Below are 22897 nucleotides of genomic sequence, written 5' to 3'. Positions count from 1 at the left end.
ATATACATATTTTTCTTATTTCTATTCGAGACAGCAGAGATTTATATAACCATTCACAACTCATATGTACTTTGTATCGAGCAAACAGATACTTTTAAGAAAATTATATGGATGTCCATGGCCTGTTTATGATTTTAAATTCAATCAAATACCAGGTATTCTTAGTTAAAAAGTTAAGTTTATCAATGACCTTTTTTATATTTTGCTCTCTCCATCATCTCTTTGTTTTAGAAACGTCCAGAGAAAATAGAAAAATTCACGGTATATTATATATAACGGGGGAATATAAGATTAAAACCGATATTAAGAAAACTAAAGGAAACAATTGTAATCAAAATAAATGTATACCATTATTTATCCCAATTAGACTTTTATTAGAAAAAGTGTCCATGGCATTACTAACGTGTTAATTTTTCTTGTTCAATCGAAGACTAAGGATCCCTAGTCCAAAAGTTAAGTCTATGAATGAGCTTTTTATGTTTCGCTCTCTCCACCATTTCTTTGTTTTAGAAACGACAAAAGACCGTCTCTCTTTCATAAATATTTTTTATTTACCCAAAGGATTTCTTACTTTGAAATAACAATGCATCCCAACAAGATACAACATGTATAACAACAAAAGATATATTACACAAAGATATACATAGATACAGTCTATTATTCCCATGCATTTTATATATATAACATCTGCATTTGTATGGTTAATAAAAAAATAAACAAATTCTTATCCTTAAAAATATATAAAAGTATCAAAATGAATGTATCGCCATTTGACTTTGGTTAGTCTTACACCAAAAGGTATCTATAGCATTACTGACCTGTTCATTTTTTTTTTGTTCAATTAAATACCAATTCCTGATTCAAAAGTTAAGTCTATGAATGAGCTCTCTAATGTTTCACTCTCTCCACCATCTCTGTTTTAGAAACGTCCAAGAAAGTCATCAAAAAAACACTCTCTGTCTCTCTCCTCCTAGGCCTGGCTCTCATTAATATTAGAGACAACACAAAGAGGACTTTGTTTTGTCGCAAATATAATCTGATGGAACACCTAAATTAACAGCTAGTTCAGCACTTCTGGCTACAGTTGAACTGAACATTTTGTGTACGTCGATGTGTGTGTAGCAGGTCTTCGTGTTCATTCAGAATTCAGACTGTTCCTTACTTTATATCAAACACACACTTTCAAGGTAAAAACCGATACTTAAAAAAATGTATAAAAGAATCGTGAACAAAATGAATGTATCGCCATTTGACTTTGGTTAGTCTTACATCAAAGTGTCCACGGCATTACTGACCTGTTAATTTTTTTTGTTCAATTTTAGACCATTAATTCCTAGTTCAAAAGTTAAGTATATGAATGAGCTTTCTAATGTTTTACTCACTCCACCAGCTCTGTTTTAGAAACGTTCAAGAAAGTCATAAGGAAACGGGGAATATAACGAAGAAAAATCGATAGAAAAATAACAAAAGACCATCTCATAAATACTTTTTATTTACACAAAGGATATCTTGCTTTGAAATAATAAGGCATCCCCACAAGATGCTACATTTACAACAACAAAAGATATATTACAAAAAAATATACACAGATCCAGTCTATTATTTCCATGCATCTTATATATATATAACATCTGCATTTGTATCGTTAATAAAAAAATAAACAAATTCTTATCCAGAATAAACTCTCTCTCTCTTTCTCTCTCTCTCCTCCTCGACCTAACTCTCGTTAATATTAAAAGACAACACAAGAACACTCTGTTTTATCGCAAATATAATCTTATGGTACACCTAAATTAACAACTATTCGAACACTTCTGGCTACAGTTGAACTGAACATTTTGTGTACATCGATGTGTGTGTAGCAGGTCTTCGTATCATTCAGGATTCAGACTGCTCCGTACTTTGTATAAAATCAAACATAGCAGGAAAACTATATCGAAAGAATAGCGAACAAATTATTATAAAAATGAACGTGTCACCATTATTTTTTATATCCAATAGGCTTACGAGTATATATACCAAAGGATGTCGTAGGCTCTCTTGACCTGTTTATTTTATTGATCTAAAGACCAGGGATTAAAAAGTTAATACTATCAACTCTTCTTGGAAAAGCCGTTATTTATATATTTTCCCTTGGAAGTACCCCCCAAGCGAGTACAGACGCTGGAATGTGGTTTCGTTCCGGAGGATTTTCGTTGATATTGCACTTTGTCGAGGTCTTTTGAACAGAATGAATGAATACTCGCTTCGTTATTTATAGTGTTTTATATAATCTCGCTTCAATACAAACGTAAACATTTATATAAACATGTACAATGGAGAATTATACTTGGTCTCCCTGCGGTTCTGTTCGGACACCCCGTCCGGGGAAGGGAGCGCGTTTTTTTTAAACTTTACTTGTTTTTAAATCCCATATAATACTAGTTTCGTAGCGGAAAGAAAGTGGCCGGGGGTCCCGGGGCTGGGAGACTCAAACCGAAACAATATCAGGACGAGAATCGGGAATACCAACCGTCTATTCGAACGTGCTGTCCTCGCTGTCGTCCGGTAATCCCTCGAAGTTCATGTTGTCGCCCTGCTGCCCTGCAATGAGAAGGAAGTCAAACGGTTAGAACCGGGGCCCTATCTCGCTCCCCTCCCACCTGAATTACTTTCTGACGGGTATTCGTCCAGGGTGGGCGATGTGGGGCTCTCGGCGGAGACGGTGTTGCGCCCGATGGCCGGGTCGAACGCCTCCTTGATCTGGTTGCTGGCGCCCTTCGGGTCCAGGTCCGTGGCCCAACTGAAGTGCTGCAGCGCGAGGTCTGTGTTGCCCAGTTTTTTATGGACTTTTCCTAAAACAACGGTATATTGAGGAATGCGAGTGCGTGCGGTACCGGAGGCTCGTACCTATCAGGTAATATACGGAAGATTCCTTTGGTACGATCTCCTTCAGCTCTTCTAGTTCTTTCAGGGCCTCCATGTGCCTGCCCAGTGCGAAGTAAATCGAAGCCCTATGGAATTTACATAGCGGGGACTTAGGGTTACTCTCTATGGCTCTGTTGAAGGTAGCTAGGGCTTTTTCAGTCTGCAACATACGAACTTGTATTATACTGACTCCGGAACTTGTTATTATTCAACTTTTATTGCTGTATCGGAAACAGTCTATCTATTGGTCACAAATAAACTGCTAAAAATGATGATATATCAATATGTTTTATATTACGATAGTTCTTTAAATATTGTGAGTGAATGTAATGTGCTGTGTTGGATTGATCTACATCCAAAAATATCTGTAATTCAGTGTGTTTTGAAATATCTTGAGCTCAAACACATTCTTTATTATTATCATCAAAATAATTTAATGATAAAACACTTTTAGTAATGGATAAGATGTAACGACTCCGATAAGAATTAACTTCCAGATGACAACGAACCTGTTTGAGGGCATGTTGAACTATTCCAATATGGCACAGAATAACGCAAGAATGCGGATTGATCGACAACGCTCTGGCGAAGTTCATCTCCGCCAGCTGGTACTTCTCCTGCTTCGAGTATATCGTACCGATGCCGAACCACGCGTTGTAGTGCATGGGGTTCAGCCGCACGGCATTCCTGAAGCAACCCAACGCCTTGTCCAACTCCTCCGTGCTGATATACTCGTGGCCCAGCAGAGTGTAGGCGTATGGGAAGTTGGGGTCGACCTTGATTGAAAATTCCCAGCGTTAAATCGCGAGAAAAACATAGACAGATGAGGGTTTCATACCTGCACGCCCCTCTGGAAGAACTTAATGGCGGTGTCGTGTTCCTTGTGCAAGGAAAAGCAGTTTCCGTTGACGCACCAAGTCACCGGATGATTTCGATCGATGTTAACCAGGTCCTGGGCAAGAGCGCTCAGCGCTACCTCCTTCTGGAGATGCCACAGTGCCGTCGAGTACACGTCCATGTAGTTTAGCTGGTGGGGATCCTGCTCGTGCGCCCTCTGAAAGTACTTCACGCTCGACTCGTACTCGGTCATCTCGAAGTAGGCCTTGCCCAGCTGACAGTAAATCCAGGTGGTGTTCATTTGATTGATGGGGAGGTTGAGGAAGCCCTGAAACACATAACAATGGTTTCGGTGAGAACACAAGGATCTTTTAAAAAATTATCCGTTCACAGCGTTGCCAGATTGTGTAGATCATATTTATAACTAAGGAATAGAGTATCCGTCCCTATACTGTATAGAGTAACAATGAAACAGTAGAAGGTTGATCAAAATCCAATTAAATCCAAACAAGTTTAATAATCAACTGTTAAAATTGCTAGGTGAAAAATATCTTACCAAAATATTCAAAAACATTTATATTTCAGCTCGTACTGTTGCCAAATCGTGTAAATTGTATTTATATATGGGGATTATTGTACACATCACTATATATTTTATCAACAACTGAATTGTAGATTGATCAAAATCAAATTATATCCGTCCACAACGTTGCCAAATCGTGTAAACTGTACTTATGTATGGGGATTACGGTATACATCACTACATATTTTAGCAACAATTGAATTGTAGATGACTGATCAGAATCAAATTAAATCCGTCCACAACGTTGCCAGATTGTGTAAATTATACTTATATATGGGGATTATGGTATATATCGCTATATATTTTTAGCAACAATTAAACTGTAAAAGACCAATCAAAATCCAATTAAACCGTCTGATATTTTTAAGAATGAAAAATAACCAGTTTTGTTAATCCATCATTAAAATGTTACTTTCATTATTATATTTGTAGTTTATAGGAGCACAGCTTCCTTGTTTAGTTATCAAGGAACTAGAACCTATATCAAAATATGTTTGCTTTTGCACCAACATTAAAAAAAACGCGTCGGCGTCCAGAATACGAGAATAAAATTAGACGATGTAGCAAAATACATGGACCGGCATTATCGCACGTAACCCCTTCAGAGTTCCCCCCTCGACGTGACTCACCTGCACTGCCGACTGGCAATTATAACTGCTCAGATCCAAGTAGGCCTGGCCGATATCCCGGAGCAACGTCATCAGCCCCTCCGCGCTCTGCCTCTGGAGGGTGAGCGCCTGCTGCAGACAGCTGGTGTTCTGCATCGAACCCTTCTCCGATTTGCTCTCCGACGTAACCGTCTCGGACTTTTCCTGTTCAATGTTGTGCTGTAACGAATGGGGAGAAAAAACGTGTACGAAAAGCGACAACACGGCAAGACATTTACTTTGTTCATGTTGTTCAGCTCGTTGCTGCCGGCGTTCTTGCCCAGGTTCTTCGCGATCCGCTGCTTGGTTTTCCGCGACGGAGACTTGGGCGTGGCGAATTTCGCCCTGGTGGGGGACTTATTGTTTTCCTTCACCGAGTAGGAACTGAAAAATGATTGAAATCTGTAAAAGTTACAAGAAATGAACCCTTTAACCTTCGACCCGGTGATCAAGCAAAATTGTTTGTGTTAGTGTCTCTGTTCGTGACGTTAATGTTTCGCAGGCATCCTTTCGTCACAACATTCGTACAATACTCATCAAAATCCAAAAAATTACATTTTAATGGACAATTAAGGCGTTACACTGGTCTAGATTTTTTATTTGTCTGTTTTCAACATTCAAAAAACTAGTTTTCTCTTTCATTCTTTTTAATTTACTTGAAATTTGGTGAAAAACCCCTAACTGCACATCTCTCTCACTCCTACTAGATTTATAACAAAATTTCAACTGCTGCTGCTTTTAAAAAATGAAAAAATAAAAAAAATAGATGAAAAATGACTTGATTTGTACAGTAGGGTTGGGATCACCATGAAAAAATGGTTCCTGAAAACCCTTTAATATAGACCAGAATAGCCCCTCAATAAGATCTCACAAAACGACGAAATATTACCTAAATAACCTGGAACTCCGCCTGACGTTCTGACTAGGTTGCTGAACAAGAGGAAGAGGCGGTGTCTTGGCCGCCGGCACGTTCGACGACTGACTGAGGACCGGTTTGCAGTTCTGGTGAAGGGCATCTTTGTATCTGCTGTTTAAATGATCCACGTCCATCTGCAACCGTTCCAATCAAAATGTATCCATTCGACCATATTGAAAATCAATTGAGACCCACCTGTTTTTGCGCCAGCAGCTTCTTCACTATAGGTGGTTGGTTTGAATGCGAGATGTTATTGTAATTTGGTGTACCATTGTATTCGCCAGAGCTACAGTCAAAGAACTGACCGAAAGTTGGACTCTAAAAAGACACATTCATATACAATATATATAAGACAAGCTTCATAAATATTATTTAAACAATTTTCAAACCTACCTCAGGAACAGTGATCTCCTGACCTAACCTGTAATTTGTTTTCAAATTCGAAAATCTCGATCGCGTCATTCCTATAGGCTTTATGCCTGACAAACACAGGGGGCTGGATAAGGGACTTTCATCGGGACTAAATAATTCTTTCTGATTATATTTTATACTAGAAAAAACAAAAAAACAATGAAAACTGAGACAGTAAATTAAAATTCACTTACTTTGGGTTTATATTTACTATATGGTGTGGTGTAACCACAGAGGCCTCTAACTTCTCAAGTTTCTCACTAGAATCACCCGTAATAAATACACTCTCCACGTTACTGACGCAATGTCCATGACAAGCTGACATATTCTCGACATTGTTAATTTGGAAAATATTATTTGCACTAGGTTTATCACCAATATCACATAAATTCTCAAAAGCAGAAAACAGAAAGGGGTTGATTTTTAAAGCTTTCTTCCAAGTGTCAATCGCTCTGGATCTCCTTTCAGTTCTCGAGGCTATTTTTCCAAGCAATAGCAGAACAAAAGCTGCCTGATCGCCAAAATCACTCACCACATCATCTAGTGATCTTGAAGAATAATTTTCACTTTCTAACAAGGCTGATTCAGCTTCAGCATATCTGAAATAAATAATTACACACTGAGTACACTCAGACCCATTTATGTTTATCAATAAAAATTCATTATCAGTACTACATTTTAAACATGTTATCAAAGTACCATTGAGTGGATGGAATGTTATCAAACTTACTTTCCAAGTTCATAAGCACAGGTACTGAATAAAAATTGACATTTTGTAGAATTACCATAGTTTTCTTCTAAGATATTATAAGCCCTAGCCTTTTGACCACCTCTATAATATGCTGTGGCCAGAAGGAACAATGTCTCGTCTGATTTAACTGGAATGTAATAATTAATGTCTGGAAATTTTTAATAACTCAACAGTTACCTTCTGCGTATAAACGTTCCGAGAGAAATATGGCATCAGAATAATCATATTGGTTCAAACAGTGCCAAATAGCAGCCTAAAAAGACAACAAAGAACACATACATCTAGCTTCTTTACCAAAAAGCACTACTGGTAAGAAATATAATTAAAAAGTCAAGTTAATAATATCTATTTATAGTTCAAACTATCATAGACTATTTCTATTAAAATTATAACTAAAAACAGTTTATATTTTCTACACACATAAACATAATCAAACTTAAAATACCTGCACAGGTTCCTGGACTATCATTATGGGGTAATTTTCTTAACAAATTTCTACTTGAGAACCATTCTATATATTCATTGGAAATATTAATTACTGTAACCGACTTAAGTGACCGTAATTATTTAAAATCTATTAATTGTACTAGACAAGCTAAACTGTCAACCGCCATTTTGTATGTGTTTTTTTTTTTGTTTTCCAATGTCGCCAATTCAATCCTTTCACTTATTAATCATTTTCAATATTTTTTCCCCAAAAATTTACATCTGAAGCAATTAATTTTTTTAAGTTTTAAAACACATCAAAAGGGATGATATTTAACACATCAAAAGAATTAATGAATTCATTAAGTATATAAATGCTATTGACAAAATAATGGTAGAAATACAATTGGTAATAACCTACTGTCATTTATCAGCTGTTTATTGTCATTATGACAGTTGCTTAAAAAACCGCTCCATGTGGATGGTGGATTGTTAAGAAATTACTATTATCTATTATACTTATTTAAGCTCTAATAAATTATTTTGTTTTTTAATAATCTTAAAAATGCCGCCGAAAAAAGCTGCTGCCCCTAGTAAAAAGACCGAACAAAAGAAAAAAGAGAAAGTCATAGAGGTTAGCTATATTAAAATTAATCTGAGCATACTGAATACTAAACATAACTTAAAACGCCCATTTTAGGATAAAACTTTCGGTTTAAAGAACAAGAAGGGCGCTAAACAGCAGAAGTTTATTCAGCAAGTCGAGAAACAAGTAAAGTCCGGCGGCGTACACCCGCTAAAGGATAACGCGAAAAAACAGGAAAAAGAGCAAAAACTCAAGGAACAGAAAGAATTGGCGTCTCTCTTTAAGCCGGTGCAGAAAGTAGAAAAGGGGGCCGATCCCAAATCGATAGTTTGTGCGTTCTTTAAACAAGGTCAATGTGGCAAAGGTGACAAATGCAAATTCTCTCATGATCTTACTCTGGAACGCAAAGCGGAGAAGAGATCTTTGTATGTTGACATGCGAGATAAAGATGAGGAAGAAACTATGGAAAATTGGGATGAGGATAAGCTGAAGGAAGTTATAGAAAAAAAACATGGGAAGAGTGGTAAAATGCCAACAACAGACATTGTAAGGTTGTGGATTTGGCTTATGTTTGGTAGTATTGGATGATGTGTTGTTTTAGATATGTAAACACTTTTTGGAAGCTGTGGAGAAGTCAAAGTATGGATGGTTCTGGCAGTGCCCCACAGGAGAAAACTGTATTTATAGGCATGCATTACCACCAGGATTTGTTCTAAAGAAAGATCGTAAAAAGGAAGATAAAAAAGATGAAATCACTTTGGAAGAACTGATTGAGAAAGAAAGAGCTGCATTGGGACCTAAACAAACCAAGGTATTGTTCAACAATATTTATTTATTATGTAGCAATGGTATAAATGTTTTTTAAAGATTACTCTTGAAACATTCTTGGCCTGGAAAAAACGGAAAATTCAAGAGAAAAAAGATGCAGCTAGAAAAGAGGAGGACAAAAAGAGAAGTGATTATAAAGCAGGCAGACAAGTTGGATTATCAGGTACGCTAAAAAATCACTTTTAGTTAGCATCAGACTATTAATAATGTTTCTAAATGATCACAGGTAGAGAAATGTTCAGTTTCAACCCTGATATGGCAATGGAAAATGATCTGGAAGATGGAGATGAAGCCTTTGATTCAAATCTGTACAAAGAAGAGGAAGAGGATGCTATTGAGTACAAGGAAATTAATCTTGATATACTGGAACATGACGTTTCGGAGGTAGTGTTCAACGAACACTTACAGAAAGGTGTGGTGGTAATTTTCGTGAGTTATAGGTGGATGGTACGGGAACCTTGGCCACGGAAGACCGATTCAAGGCCGAGGAACCGTCGAGCAGTACCTCACAACAACAACAACCGGCCGACGACACCGCTAGCTCGGCGGTACCCATCAACGAGAACCTATTCCTCGAAGAGGACCTGGACGGTTTGGACGAGGAGCTCGAAGACTTGGAGCTGAATGATTAGTAATTGGCTCGTCGCAGCCAATCGGATACGAAAGGTTAGTTTATAGGGCGGAGCGAGCCGGGTTCATCGAAACTGACCGATTCCGAAGGTGGTAAACGATTGGACTGGCCGTATACACGAGGCGTTTCGATGAACCCATGCGAGTATAATGTGTAAATACATAAAAAAAGTTAAAGGCATCATTTTTAAATAAAATACATAACAATATAGAGCGTTTGGTTTATTTCCTTCGGACAAGCTGGTGGGAAGACGAGCACTCCATCGACTGTCCTATCAAATCCCGTTATTATACTCTACCGAAAGTACTAGTTGTTAGTTGCGAAAGTTGTCGTTCAGGCGCATAAATAACATAGAAATAATTGAGAGCGCCGGCGCGTCCACCAAATTATAATTATTAATTCGCAATGTTGCCAGATTGTATAAATTGTATTTATTTGTGAGAAATATAGTATATATAACGCTAAATATGGTGGGTGTAACCGTTAAGATATTTAAAAAGCCTGCATTTTGCATTTATTAATTTAAGATTAATGCTCGGCCTGGACGACTCTACAGAGAAAACATTTAAGCAAACCGCAAATTTTGGATTCTCCAAAAAAAACTTTGGAAAGTGGTCAAAATAGGCTTCTTGAACTTGAAATAGATTTTTTGTAGACTTTCTGCCAATTCAAAGTGGCATCTCTTCAGGTTTCTTTTGATGCAAGGGAGCAAGAAGAAATACGGCGATACTAAGTTGGGACAGTAAAGTGGACTGAACCGTAATTTGAAATTGAAACAAAATATTGTGGAACGTGATACTTATTTCCTCAAACGGAGTGATGGGAAGTGAAAAAATAGGGTTTCACGAATATGAAATGCATATTTTTAGAAAATAGTTTAATAAATTGAAATTCTGAAAATCAATACTAATTATTATAGTGACGATTAAATTACCTTTTGGTAATGGATCTTTTTGAACTCCTTTGACTCGTCACGTAATATGAACTCAAATTTCCTAGAAAATGAGTAAAAAAATCTCCCATATCTACTGTACTCATTATAATTATATCACCTAGAATAAAACTAAACAAATGCAATTGTATCACTGTTCCATTGTGACATCGAAAATTGATAATATGAGGATTAAGATTTGTTGATAAGACGGTTGTTGTTCAGTTCTCTTCCAGGCGTTTACGGTGATAGTAACATACAAACAGACTCGCCAGTAAGTATTAAATAACTCAACATTTCACCTATAAAATTAGAAAATAAGTTACAGTTTGCCATGCAAATCGAATGTGAGCTGACGTTAATTCTTAGGAAAAATGAGTTTGTTGAAGAAATTAGGTATCAAATTAAAGTGCTGATGTAAATAGTACCGATAATTAAATACACGCTTCAGAGTTTTACTTGAAGGACCGGATTGCCACCGAAGAACGTCGTAAGTCCAGAAGTTTAAGTGCCAGACACTTGGAAAAAATACTCCAAAAATAAACTCGCTTTATTTTTAGTTCACTAGATAAGAATTGTTTATTATTATTCGGTTGATATACAGAAATGTTTCAAAGTTTTCTAATAAAGTACCGTCTTGTATCGTGTTTCATTTCGAATCGTAGATTTAATATCATAGATAGCCATGGAGCTTTCTCACCATACCTGGGTTCCTGGTAGTAATGAGCATCTGCAAGACCTAGGAAATGAACGTGACGGTCTTAAAAAAATGGTGGGAACATCATTCAAGGTTCATGTCAGTCTAAAATGAAACAGCATCATTAACAAGAAATCGTTTTATTTTTTTTTTAATAAAATAGGACACTTTGATTTGTTTATCACATAAACTACAAGCTCTTATAATGTAACAAGTGGAAATACTGATCGATTCTATACCCATAACAAAAGAGAACTGATTGCCCTAGTGATAATTAAATTACCTTTGGTAACAGACCCTTTCGGATATGCTTTACATAATATCAACGCGTCACCGAACGGATCATTAAAAAATCTCCCCTGTCTACCGTATTTACTACTTATCACAAAATCTAATTTCAAATTAAACGAATGCATTTGTACCACTGTTACCTCCCGCCATCAGAAATTGATAAGGTGAGATGATAAGATGGATATTGTTCAGTCCACTTCCAGGCGTTTAAGGAGACAGTAAAGTACAGATCCACTCGCAAAGTAAGTCTATCGAATAATTTAAAATTCCACGTATAAAATTAAAAAATAAATTACAGCGTGTCACGCTAATTAAAGACGAGGCAACGACGGTTTTTGGAAATCAAGTAGTACCATTTAATAAGTTATAAGGCGGCAGGGTTTCACTGACCAGCCACCGAAGAACACTTAGGGTCTGAAGGTTTAAGTACCAGGCACTTGATTAAAACGACACCAAATCAACTAGCGTTGTCTTTAGTTCATCAAGATAAGAAGTTCTTTATTATTAATCACTTTATATACAGGAACATCGCAAAGCTTTCCAATAAAGTACCTTCTCGTACCGTGTTTCATTTCAAACCCTCATCGGCGCGTCGATTCTGACCTCGTATCACAGGTGGTTGTGGAACCCTCGCGCCCTAGCCTGCTTCTCGATAATGGAACGTTTCCTCTGGGCACCTCTCGCGTCGGACGGCAGTGCTATTTGGAGATCAAGGAATCCTCCACGGAGGTCAATTGTTTCTGGTCGTCCAGCCGGATCTTCTGCAAGGAATCCTTCCTAGGCGCGCGGATCGAAGCATCTGGCGCAGAATAAATCGGCGTTAGTCGTCGAGTAAATCGATTGGGTTGTTCGAGACTTAGGAGGTGATTTTTATACAAATTATTGTAATGTACGTTGTTGTCACAAAGGGAAATAAATTTTTGTATTTATGGCGAAGGAGCCCCATCTCGAACAACCCATGACAGTAAAACCACAATGGGATATTGTTTCATTATAATTTTTATTAACAAATATAAAATAATACTATGCAATGAATAATAAGCAGAATACTGATCAGAATCTCGTGTTTTTATCGCCTTGATCTTTGCTACTGGGTAGCGTATCGTTGTTTGTTTTACCTTGAGATCGGAGCAGGCGTTGAGCGACGAAGTGGACGGCGCAGGCCGTCAGGGCGCCTACGCCGAAGAACAGGAAGGTCTTCTGCCCCCCCACGTCGTTCCAGGCCAGGCCGGCCAGGAAGCTGCCCAGGGACACCCCGACGCCTTCGAAGACGGCCCCAACCAGACCCTGCAAAGAGAATTACATGTAAATTTCTAATCACGTCCCCGGCGTCTGGAAATCAAGCGATGATACGACGTCAATAATGATACTTATCGCGGATTACGATGTCTGAGGAGCGAAGGTATTATCGAGATCATAAAAAGGCGAGCTTCGCACAATGGTTGGTATTTTTACGATAGTTTTTATAACTTTCTTTGTTGGTTTGTTGATTGAGATCGCCGACGAGAGCCTACTTAATTTCTAATAGAGATAAACATAACAATACATTGTAACAGAAAAACAAAGCAGGCCTGGTAACTATTGTGCAATTTCGAGATATCATTTCGATAAAAAAATCCTAAATAATGGTAATCTCCCACTCTACACGAGCTTTTGTTTAATCGGGTTTAAATTTATGACATTTTAATTCGAAATTAGCAATTAAGTAATTAAGGTTTTGTCACTGAGCAACAGGGCTTGATCACAGATACCTAATATTAAGCTGGTGGATTAACCCGAGACTGACTGACTGACAAGGTCAAGTATAGGGTATTTCAATAAGGACGGGTCGATGTATGTCGTTATATATGGAATGGCATTCTGACCGAATGTTGAACTAACAGGTCAATTGAAAAGTCCCCGACAGTTTTTATGGCAAAATTAGTTTTTTTATTCAACATAATTCCCTTCAAGGGTGATACACTGATTATAGCGATGCTCCAACTTTTCAATACCATTCTTGTAGTACGATTTGTCCTTTGCTTCAAAGCAGGTTTCAGTTTCGGCGATCACCTCTTCATTCGACGAAAATTTCTTGCCAGCGAGCATTCTTTTGAGATCTGAGAATAGGAAATAGTCGCTGGGGGCCAGATCTGGAGAATACTGTGGATAAAGAAGCAATTCGAAGCCCAATTCAAATCCATTTCTCATCGTTTTCACTGACTTGTGACTCAGTACATTGTCTTGCTGAAGCAGCACATTCTTTTTCTTCCAATGCGGCCGTTTTCGGTCATTTCGTCCTTCAAACGGTCCTTCCTTTTCCAAGGTAGACAATGAAAATTATTCCATGCACATCCCAAAATACAGACGCCATAACCTTGCTAGCCGAATGTTGCGTTTTCGCACGCTTTGGAGCGGGTTCATCGTGTGCAGTCCACTAGGATGACTGTCAATTGGAGTTCGGAGTGAAATGATGGAGCAATGTTTCACCCATTGTCACATATCGACGTTAAAATTCGGGTTTATTACGCTTGATCATCTTCAAACACTGCTCCGAATCATCAACTTGTCGTTGTTTTTGGTCAAAAGTGAACTCGCGCGGCACCCACTTTGCACAGAGCTTTTTCATACCCAAATATTCGTGAATGATATGATGTACACGTTCAGTTGATATCTTTAGAGTATCTAATATTTCATTCAGTTTCAATTTACGGTCATTAAAAATATTTTTTTGGATTTTTTAAAAATGTTTTCGTCGGTAACAACCTCTTTTGGGCGTCCACTGCGTTCACCGTCTTCGGTGCTCATTTCACCACGTCTAAACTTAGCATACCAATCCTTGATGGTTGATTTTCTTGGGCGTCCGGAAACTCGGCATCAAGCTAAGTTTTTGCTTCAATTGCATTTTTTTCCTTCAAAAAGCAATATTTTATCAACACGCGAAATTCATTTTTATCCATTTTTTTACAATAACAAAAGTTGCTTCGCTCAAAATGCTATAAGTCACGAATTAATGATCCGACAGCTGTCAAATTTATACACGCATCTTTTAAGTGTTTAACTAAAAAACATGGATTTAATTCTAGTAGCGCCATCTATATGTCAGGCCGGGACTTTTCAACTGACCTGTTAGTTTTTAATGAGTTTGCCACATATATTTGGCTGAATTTGATGGTCTTTCCTTGATTGTTTGATTGCATATAAGTCTACCAATTGCTGGTAAAGTGTTTATGATGATCGTGCATCTGAGACTTCAAAGAGCCCGCGAAGTATAAGCCCAGAAAGTAGGCAGGACTTAGACCAGATATTTCAATATTTGTTTTTCTCTTCTTTCGGTCCATACTGAATTCATTCTCTCGGAATGGGCTCTTTTTCGTCCACCTGACCACTTGGTTTCCTGGGTTTCTCTATCTGGTGCACCTTCCAGTCGCAAACTTTCCCTCTAAAGACCTTTCTATCCTGTATTTCTTGTTGTGTTATTTTGCCTCCTTTTACGTCCTCCTTAACTGCACCGATCCATTTCATCGTTTCAACCTTGGCGTTACTGCGAGCTTCATGGAATTCCACCAACTTTCTGGTCAATCTGCTCGGTTCCATTCTTTTATGCCCATAAAATCGTTTTTCTTTTAATCCGAATATATCTCGCTAAACTTTTCCAATTTCTTATTTGCCCTTAGCATGTATGTTCATTCCTCAGTGTGTTTGAGAAAATTGTTCTTTCCTTATTTTCTATTTGTGTTCAGAATGAGAGCTTCAGTTGATGATATTTGAAAACCTACTTTCCGTTACAGATGTTGTCTTGAAGGCAAATCCAATATTTTCTAGCTCACCCTGAGAAATATTGTCCTTAAAAAATAGGATAGACACAAGGATAGATGGGATAGAAGTCCAACACATTCCCTGAGACTAAAGTAGATAAATATATAGTCAAACTCGACCCGGTGTTATTCAAAAGCCTATAGGTAATATTAGAGACTATTTTACTTACTTGCATCGTGGCTTCAGTACCAGGTGGTGCTATTATACTGGCGTACGACGCCATACAGGCGTAGAACAATCCGAACGTCAGCCCGTTGCTGAACTCCAACGGGATGAAGTACCAGGGATTAGGGATGACCGAGTAGAGGATGAAACGCACGCCCAGCGCGGCCAGCACCACCGACATGGAACTGACGTGTCCGATCTTCTTCAGGATCTTCCCCGAGAGGAAGAAGAAGGGCAGCTCGCCGCCGAGGCACTGCACCCCCATGATTACGCCCTGCAAGGTCTTGACGTTGGACAGGTTCTGGGATTTGGCGCGGTCCTCCACCAACCACAGCAGGAACTGCCACATCAGGCCGGTGCACATGCCGACCGCGATGCACCAGGTCAGGAACACGACGATACGGACCTCGACCAACAGTTTCCTGACGTCCCTCAGGATGTTCGTGGACACTTTCGTTTGTTTGTACTGGAAGAAAATATCGGGTGAGACGAGGGAAGAATTACCGATGCTAATACAAGGTGTATCAAAAGAAAAAGGCCCCTCAATAATATTTATACACTCCTGAGTATGTTATTGCTTTCAAAGTAGGCTTTCAAGGTCTACAAATAGACAGCATCACTGGGGGTTAACTCTGAACTATACAGTAGGTGGTAAAATTATTCTTGGTGAATTTTTAGCGTTTGAGAATGTTCTTTCCTTATTTCCTCATTCACTATTAGTGGTTTTGTCTTTTTCCAGGTACTCAGTGAGCAAAATTCCATGGCCAACCCACTTTCACTGGCTGTTCAGTAACATATCAGCTCAAACGTCCCGTTCACATTGTTTAAACAGCGTTCTGTTTCACGTTACCATCAAATTTTGTTTCCTTTAAATGTTCAGCACTATTATGTTGAGTTTACAATGATTAAGAGGTTACTTCACCTATATTTGTCAGGATTTATTGAGTTATATGTTAAGATAGTGACATATATTTCCTTCTAAATTTAAAGATTTGAGAAAATATTACGGGAAAAATCCGTATAGGGGTTAAATCAGGACTGCGTAGAGGCCAATTTATGTCACCTCAACTGAAAATCAATTCAAGATCGAGCTCATGATAGAGACATATTTAATTCCTGTAAGAAATTAATTTTGTAGGAGGTCTTTATGTAACATACGGTATAATAATAATCTATACACATTTAAAGCACTTGAGCACTTCGGAATTAAAAAGTTATGAACGTCATAACAGTTCTTGATGACCTTGATGTATGTTCGAATGGGAAGAATGCTTGAAAACTCAAATATTGCAGTATTTTCACGGAATTCCCCCCCCCCGCTCTTGTGAGGCACCTTATATGCCAAACCCTTACTCCTATCACATACCTTTATGTTAATCGACGCCAGGAAGTCGAGAACCAAGAACCCCGCGGCTAAATAGAAACAGACGCTGTAGTCGTCCTCGGCCTTGTCCTTGCTGACGATGTCGACCACTATTCCGGACACGGAGGACAGAATACCCCATCCCAGGGCGCCAAACATACGCTGGTACCCGTACCTGTTCGGTTTATCACCTGGGGAATTAAACGCCTATTAGAAACGATAGATACTCGACCGGATACCACATCGCCGTACCTAGAAGTTCGAAACAGATGGCATCTCCGATCGAGACGGTGACGGCTTGTCCTATCCAGGCGACGATCATCAGGGTGAGGAACACCCAGAACTGATACATCCGGTAGACGTCCGCATCACTGATCTGAAACGAACCGTGACGGTCATTCGGCTCAATGAGTAAGTACGACGACCATTCACCTGATTCCCCGACATGAGCAGGTTAATATCATTGTCGTTACATTTCATATCGCACGAGGTCTTCGATGACGCGAGTCCGACATTGAGATTCAGGCCGCGCCCGTCCTGGGTGATGTTTCCGACGGGGAGGTACACCGATACGTCCGATCCGCTGTAATCTGGGGCCAGGTATATCTTCGACGTGGGGATCGATCCCGTAAAAGACGCCGTATTCGGAGTGGATTGGTTACAGAGCTCGGATAAGCTTGCATCTGTGCAGAGGACGGTTTCCCCGCTATATAGCGCGCAATCCAACTAAAATAATATCGTTAACGACAAATCATCGATGTATAGGCTCGGATATCTCACCTGACACGCGGCGAAGAGTTTCTTCGAACTGATCTTGTCTACCAGAGAGGAATCTATACTGATACCCGCCTTGTTCTGCAGAGATAAGGAACCGTTCTGGTAAATTAGCCGGACCTGGATGTCTTGCGGCACTTTGGGCGAATAGAAAATGGACAGGAATGCTACAGCAGTCACTAGTTGAGCTGAAACGAGATTATAGAGATGTAATTACGGTTATTCATATTTAAGAAAATTGTTTAATTTTTAGTTTACGGAAATTGTAACGTTTTCAACGTTTGTATAGTTTAGGGGTCTAATTCATTAGACTATTTAACTGGTTTTTGTAATATCAGTGACACGGGAAAAGGATTATGACTTGAGACAATATCGAATGTCTGCTGAAGCCAAATCAATATAAGAAAGGCACCGAGCAAACATAAAACACGTGGCTAGCAGAAAGGATGTTTCATCGGCTCGTTGTCGAGTGTTCCGGATAATGGGGGTGTAGGTACCGGTGCTAGACGAAGCGTCTCAAAAGTTAGACCTGGAAAAGGACCCTTTATGGTGGCTATAACCATAAACTTCAAGACGGTAGTCCGTAACGCCATCGGCGTGAGAATTTCCTAGCTGGAAGAGTCTTTGCCTCCCCCCGAAATTCTGAACGAATCGGGATGTAGAAAAGGGTTTCTTGAACCAGCATTCTCAGCCACTACCAAGAACCCGAAAAAACCGATTAGAATTTGTCTTCACAACAGAATTGACTAAATAATTATCAGAATCAGAACTAAGAGGAACTTCAGAGTCTGCAACAGAATTAAAATGAAAGAGTTACAGCATCAAGACCACAAACAGTAAAATAATTACTGAATTAGTCAAAGAACATGAATTAAAAAACAGTCAAGAGGGTCAAGATTTAATCAGAATCGTGTATAATCATCAGTTGGGTCCGATGACGGAGTCAGTATTATCCTAAGCCAGACAGACGATTTAATTCTTCCACCATTATGTATCGATTTAACATCTTTAAATATACATTTTTATATTACTCATTTAAATAAATAAACTCGTCTTTGTACATTAAGCAATGAAGAGAGAAAAAATTATATTTCATTTACAACATTATTTTCTCTTCTGAACAACTGAACAGAGGTCACGTGTCGCATTCGATGCGAGTAACGAGCTTTCTCCCGCACTTACCCACAAGAAATATGATTTTCTGACAGTGAAATCGATCGGCGATGGTACCGAACACCGGCTTGGCTACCATACCGAAGACCGGCAGTATCGTGTAGATCAATCCGACGATGACGCTGGAAAACCCCAACTGCTTGGCGTAGATGGACAGGTAAGGTACTATGGGCCCGGTTCCTGGAACAACAACAACACCAGATCACATACAACTTCTCGCGCCTCCCCGGTAGGGGTTAACGGATCATTAAAACCCATGAACCCGATTCGATTTTATAATTAGGAGAGTTTAGACCAATTGCGGAGGTCATTTCAATAAGAACCATTTACTATTTATTCTATGACTGGCCACAAATAAACGTCTTATCGATTTTTTTTGCGTAATGTTTCTTAATTATTTCTCTATAAACTTGGGACAGTGTCAAGGTTGAACGGTCCTTAAAAACTCACTTTAAAAATCACCTGTTAAGAGATAACATAATTACTTCAGTATTTCCTCCAGTCATTCTCGCATTCCTATATCAAAATAATAGATTTATGCTTGAATTAACTTATTATTGATATGTATATGTAATTGCAATATGACCAAGCAAAAAAACAATCTGTCTACATTGCTTTTCGCGTAATTTCAGGATATGAAAAATAAAATATGTGTACCGTCAGCTCGTTAATTACTTTTTATTCTATTATCGCGCGAATTTTATTGTCAGGTAAAACAATATAATAAAACAAAAGCATGACGATACGTAACCAAATAACATATCGAAACCAGATGAAAATACTACGGTGTACGATCTGATTCGCAACGAATCTGATAGGTCGTGCGTCTAAATCATCTAATGTGAAATAGACGCGGATCTGATACCCAAAAAATTGGAGTGGCTCGATGAGTACGATATGGGATGCGGTTACATCAATAAACATGTTTATTGTAATTTGTTATTTATCAACGACGTTATTTCGGAACAAAAAAAAACCTATTATTACAAAGAATATTTAAATAATCTATCGGTACGATTATTGGCGATTGGCTGCCAGTGCATTCCGATCTAGGACATATATAGGTGTACCGTCAAAATTCGATTGATAGATGTTATTTTTAAAACCAATTTGGTGTCAAAACAAAAAATAACCCCAAGGTTTCGCGAAACGAAAAAACGTAAATAAAGCAACACGGTCCTTTTTATGTAATTAGTTCAATATTCCTATCGAAACGATAATTTATTCAGGACTGACATGGTAATATTCGAGTAAGTAATACATGAATTTGCATCATCATTAACCATGTTGCAAATTAACAGCAAGTACAAGACTGTAATTGGTATAAAACACTATTTCATGCAACATTGCAACAAGTTCAGGGGTTGTCAACAATAAATAAATCCGTTACAGCTAATACAGACCTGCGTTAAATAAAAAATAATGCGCCTTCATAGGCACCAGGGCCTTGTTGATTTGGTATCTCATTTTTTTCGCGAACACTTGCAAGGGTTAACCTACAAAACTGACCGGTTAACGTTTTCGACTGGTCCGCGACGACACGAGAAATAAATAGCAGTCACGTTTTCGTTGCGCTACCGATTCACTTACATCCTTAACTAATATTTTGATAAGTTGTTCGGTTCAGCGCGTTTTTTTTCTACTTAAAGTTGTGCTCTCGGTCGTGTCTTCTACATCCTTGCGATTACGTCACGTCAGGATCGATTACAGTTTCCTGTCGGTCGCTGGTTCATCAGGTCGTCGATAGGTGTCACCGACCCGACAATTACAAAATATTGGGTATGGAATCAATTCAATAAAAGTATTATAATGCAAAACTACATGGCTCATCACTAACTGTAACAGATTTAAAAATGGTTTATTATATGGTAAAACGTTTGGTGAATATGTCATAACCAGGCACCTTCGCCATATTGTCAAAATGACAAAAATTTAAATCTTTCAAATTCGAATGTATTTAGATAGTTTATAGATATAATAATTTCAATAGTTTCAACCATAATTTCTGAAGAAATAGAATATTTACTACCTAAAAAATCTATTCCCTTTTCATTTATTGTGACAGTTTAATATTACATAATATTTAGAAAGCCATAAATAAAACAGGATTTGTTTATACACAGAGAGTAAAATATGAGTAATAAAAGGTCAAGGAGGCTCTATCTAATAAGATATAATAGATAGTTAAAAATATAGAGAAGTTATATATAAACTTATGAGATATCAAAAATATACATTAAATAATGATGTTGAACTTACACTTATTAAATAAGAATTATATTATTTTTCAGCACTGGAGCATCAATGATGACATCAGGGTCTAGTCGAAACTTCTTGATTTCAGTTTGCTGGTGATTTTCCAAAAATTAAGGGTGAGTTATTCGAGTCGAATATTCTATAGTTTCTCGCATTATTGAAATTGGTACTTTTGTGGCCATCTAGTGATATTTAATGATGTTTTGGTTGAACAAGATGTTCATATATTACTTTTGTATGTTACAGAAGACGCTGTGTGTGGTTAGAGGCAACAAAGGGATCAAAGCAGAAGCAACGTCATTGAAACTACAATAATCCAGTTTCCTGAATCAATTGGTCAAATATTCGTTACAAAAATCTTAGTAAGTTGCATTAGTTATTATTTTAACAGATCGAAATAATTATTACTTACATTAAATACACGTAATGATAAATTCATCACGTGTATATCTGGTTGCCTAATAATATGAAATACATTTTATTTGCCATGAAGATTTATTTATTTTATCCTTTCTTGTTTCAGGTGCTGTGCAGTGCGCCATTAATGACCTGTTGTCGTCCATTGATGATCCTGTGCCATCCATTGATATGAAGGGGTGAATTATCATTCACTAATAGATAATAAATTGTTCATAATGTATTATTATACAGAAGTATTGTTATTAATATAACGTATTTAATAAATATAAATAATCAAATAATCAAGATTAAGCTTTTTATTATTCCTTTCACTTGATCCAATATCTTTCCTAGAAAAGTATTAAATGGTATATAATTGAAGGAATTATATGAATATACAAATTAGACTGCTAATATATTCATATAATTTATAATTTTACAACTAAATTTTAAAAACCAAGCACCTTTGCCAAAATATCAATAATCAAAAAATAGTCCAAAATAAAACTGATTTGAAAAATTTGAAAGAATCTTTTAAAAATTATCATTAGAAAATTTAAAAAAATCATTAAAAATCTGTTAAATGCGTACGATGGTAGCTAAAATATATAGATGCAAATATGAAAAAATTAAAATTCGAAAATTGGTTTTTCGTTATCAGGGGCATACGAAGGGGAGGGGCCAAGAAAATGTTTATCTTTAAAAATATTGATTCTTAAACGAAAATATTTGAATGCAAAATTACAAAAGTTGAAATTCGAAAATTGGATTTCGGTATCAGGAGCATACGAAGGGGAGGAGGTAAAATTTTTCTTCAGCTGCTCCGGGATTTTAAGGGGGAGGAGCTAATACAATGTTCATTCGTTCGCCATTTTATGAGGGAGGGGCCAAGAAAATATTTATTTTCCCCATTTTAAGGGGGAGGAGCCAACAAAATTTTAATTTCGAGCGCAAATTTGTAAATAATTCGGATATCAGTAGTAAATAATTTATACCTCCTTCATACTTCTATGTTCCTAATGAGACGATTTGATTCTCGAATTAAAATATATGGATGCATAAATGCAAAAGTTGAAAGCCGAAAATTGAATTTTGGTATCAGGAGCATACGAAGGGGAGGAGGTAAAATTTTTCTTCAGCTGCTCCGGGATTTTAAGGGGGAGGAGCTAATATAATGTTCATTCGTTCGCCATTTTATGGGGGAGGGGCCAAGAAAATATTTATTTTTCCCCATTTTAAGGGGGAGGAGCCAACAAAATTATATTTTCGAGCGCCATTTGGTAAATAATTCGGATATCAGTAGTAAATAATTTATACCTCCTTCATACTTCTATGTTCCTAATGAGACGTTTTGATTCTCGAATTAATATATGGATACACAAATGCAAAAATTGAATTTTGGTATCAGGAGCATACGAAGGGGAGGAGGTAAAATTTTTCTTTAGCTGCTCCGGGATTTTAAGGGGGAGGAGCCAATACAATGTTCATTCTTTCGCCATTTTATGGGGGAGGAGCCAAGAAAATGTT

General features: G+C 37.7%; 3 protein-coding genes and 2 long non-coding RNA genes across 10 annotated transcripts; 3 read left to right on the top strand and 2 right to left on the bottom strand.

The window, feature by feature from the left end:
- Positions 1-1476: 1476 nt before the first annotated feature.
- Positions 1477-7678, bottom strand: Cdc27 (cell division cycle protein 27). Of its 4 annotated transcripts, none has more exons than XM_076415888.1 (14): positions 7498-7678; positions 7230-7305; positions 7032-7179; positions 6496-6900; positions 6284-6440; positions 6086-6208; positions 5864-6024; positions 5214-5358; positions 4957-5154; positions 3746-4072; positions 3417-3683; positions 2890-3067; positions 2652-2834; positions 1477-2583 (listed from the first exon to the last, which is right to left on the bottom strand). In XM_076415888.1, the coding sequence occupies exons 1-14, from the start codon at positions 7519-7521 to the stop codon at positions 2516-2518; spliced, it is 2460 nt and encodes an 819-aa protein (XP_076272003.1). In that variant the 5' UTR covers positions 7522-7678; the 3' UTR covers positions 1477-2515. The 4 variants fall into 4 exon arrangements, with proteins under 4 accessions (XP_076272003.1, XP_076272000.1, XP_076272001.1 ...); XM_076415885.1 differs by having other exon boundaries at positions 2643-2834; positions 5214-5376; positions 7498-7672; XM_076415886.1 differs by having other exon boundaries at positions 5214-5376; positions 7498-7672.
- Positions 7679-7923: 245 nt separating this feature from the next.
- LOC143203641 (zinc finger CCCH domain-containing protein 15 homolog) lies at positions 7924-9731 on the top strand. The gene is made up of 6 exons (XM_076415890.1): positions 7924-8112; positions 8179-8610; positions 8666-8875; positions 8932-9055; positions 9119-9276; positions 9333-9731. Exons 1-6 carry the CDS (start codon positions 8044-8046, stop codon positions 9522-9524), a joined length of 1185 nt encoding a protein of 394 aa, XP_076272005.1. The 5' UTR covers positions 7924-8043; the 3' UTR covers positions 9525-9731.
- An 884-nt stretch (positions 9732-10615) lies between these two features.
- LOC143203644 (uncharacterized) lies at positions 10616-11113 on the top strand. The gene is made up of 3 exons (XR_013007390.1): positions 10616-10728; positions 10777-10850; positions 10906-11113. It is a non-coding gene; the product is annotated as an uncharacterized LOC143203644 (long non-coding RNA).
- Positions 11114-11275: 162 nt separating this feature from the next.
- Sugb (Sugar baby transporter) lies at positions 11276-20414 on the bottom strand. Its single transcript, XM_076415889.1, has 9 exons — positions 20119-20414; positions 18725-18895; positions 17549-17730; positions 17201-17494; positions 17021-17144; positions 16772-16959; positions 15410-15871; positions 12561-12729; positions 11276-12241 (listed from the first exon to the last, which is right to left on the bottom strand). The coding sequence occupies exons 1-9, from the start codon at positions 20180-20182 to the stop codon at positions 12141-12143; spliced, it is 1755 nt and encodes a 584-aa protein (XP_076272004.1). The 5' UTR covers positions 20183-20414; the 3' UTR covers positions 11276-12140.
- On the top strand, positions 19831-21633 carry LOC143203643 (uncharacterized). 3 transcript variants are annotated; one of them, XR_013007389.1, is made up of 4 exons: positions 19831-19965; positions 21007-21087; positions 21218-21333; positions 21495-21633. It is a non-coding gene; the product is annotated as an uncharacterized LOC143203643 (long non-coding RNA). The 3 variants fall into 3 exon arrangements; XR_013007388.1 differs by lacking the exon at positions 19831-19965 and adding an exon at positions 20352-20494; XR_013007387.1 differs by lacking the exon at positions 19831-19965 and having other exon boundaries at positions 20946-21087.
- Positions 21634-22897: the final 1264 nt, after the last annotated feature.

Source organism: Rhynchophorus ferrugineus, unplaced genomic scaffold (assembly GCF_030347505.1).
Source record: "Rhynchophorus ferrugineus isolate W39M unplaced genomic scaffold, kcgeb_rfMv2 rfM10, whole genome shotgun sequence".
In the NCBI taxonomy this organism is placed as follows: domain Eukaryota; kingdom Metazoa; phylum Arthropoda; class Insecta; order Coleoptera; family Curculionidae; genus Rhynchophorus; species Rhynchophorus ferrugineus.
Note: the sequence above shows the minus strand (reverse complement) of the source record. Positions and strands in the feature narration are given on the sequence as shown.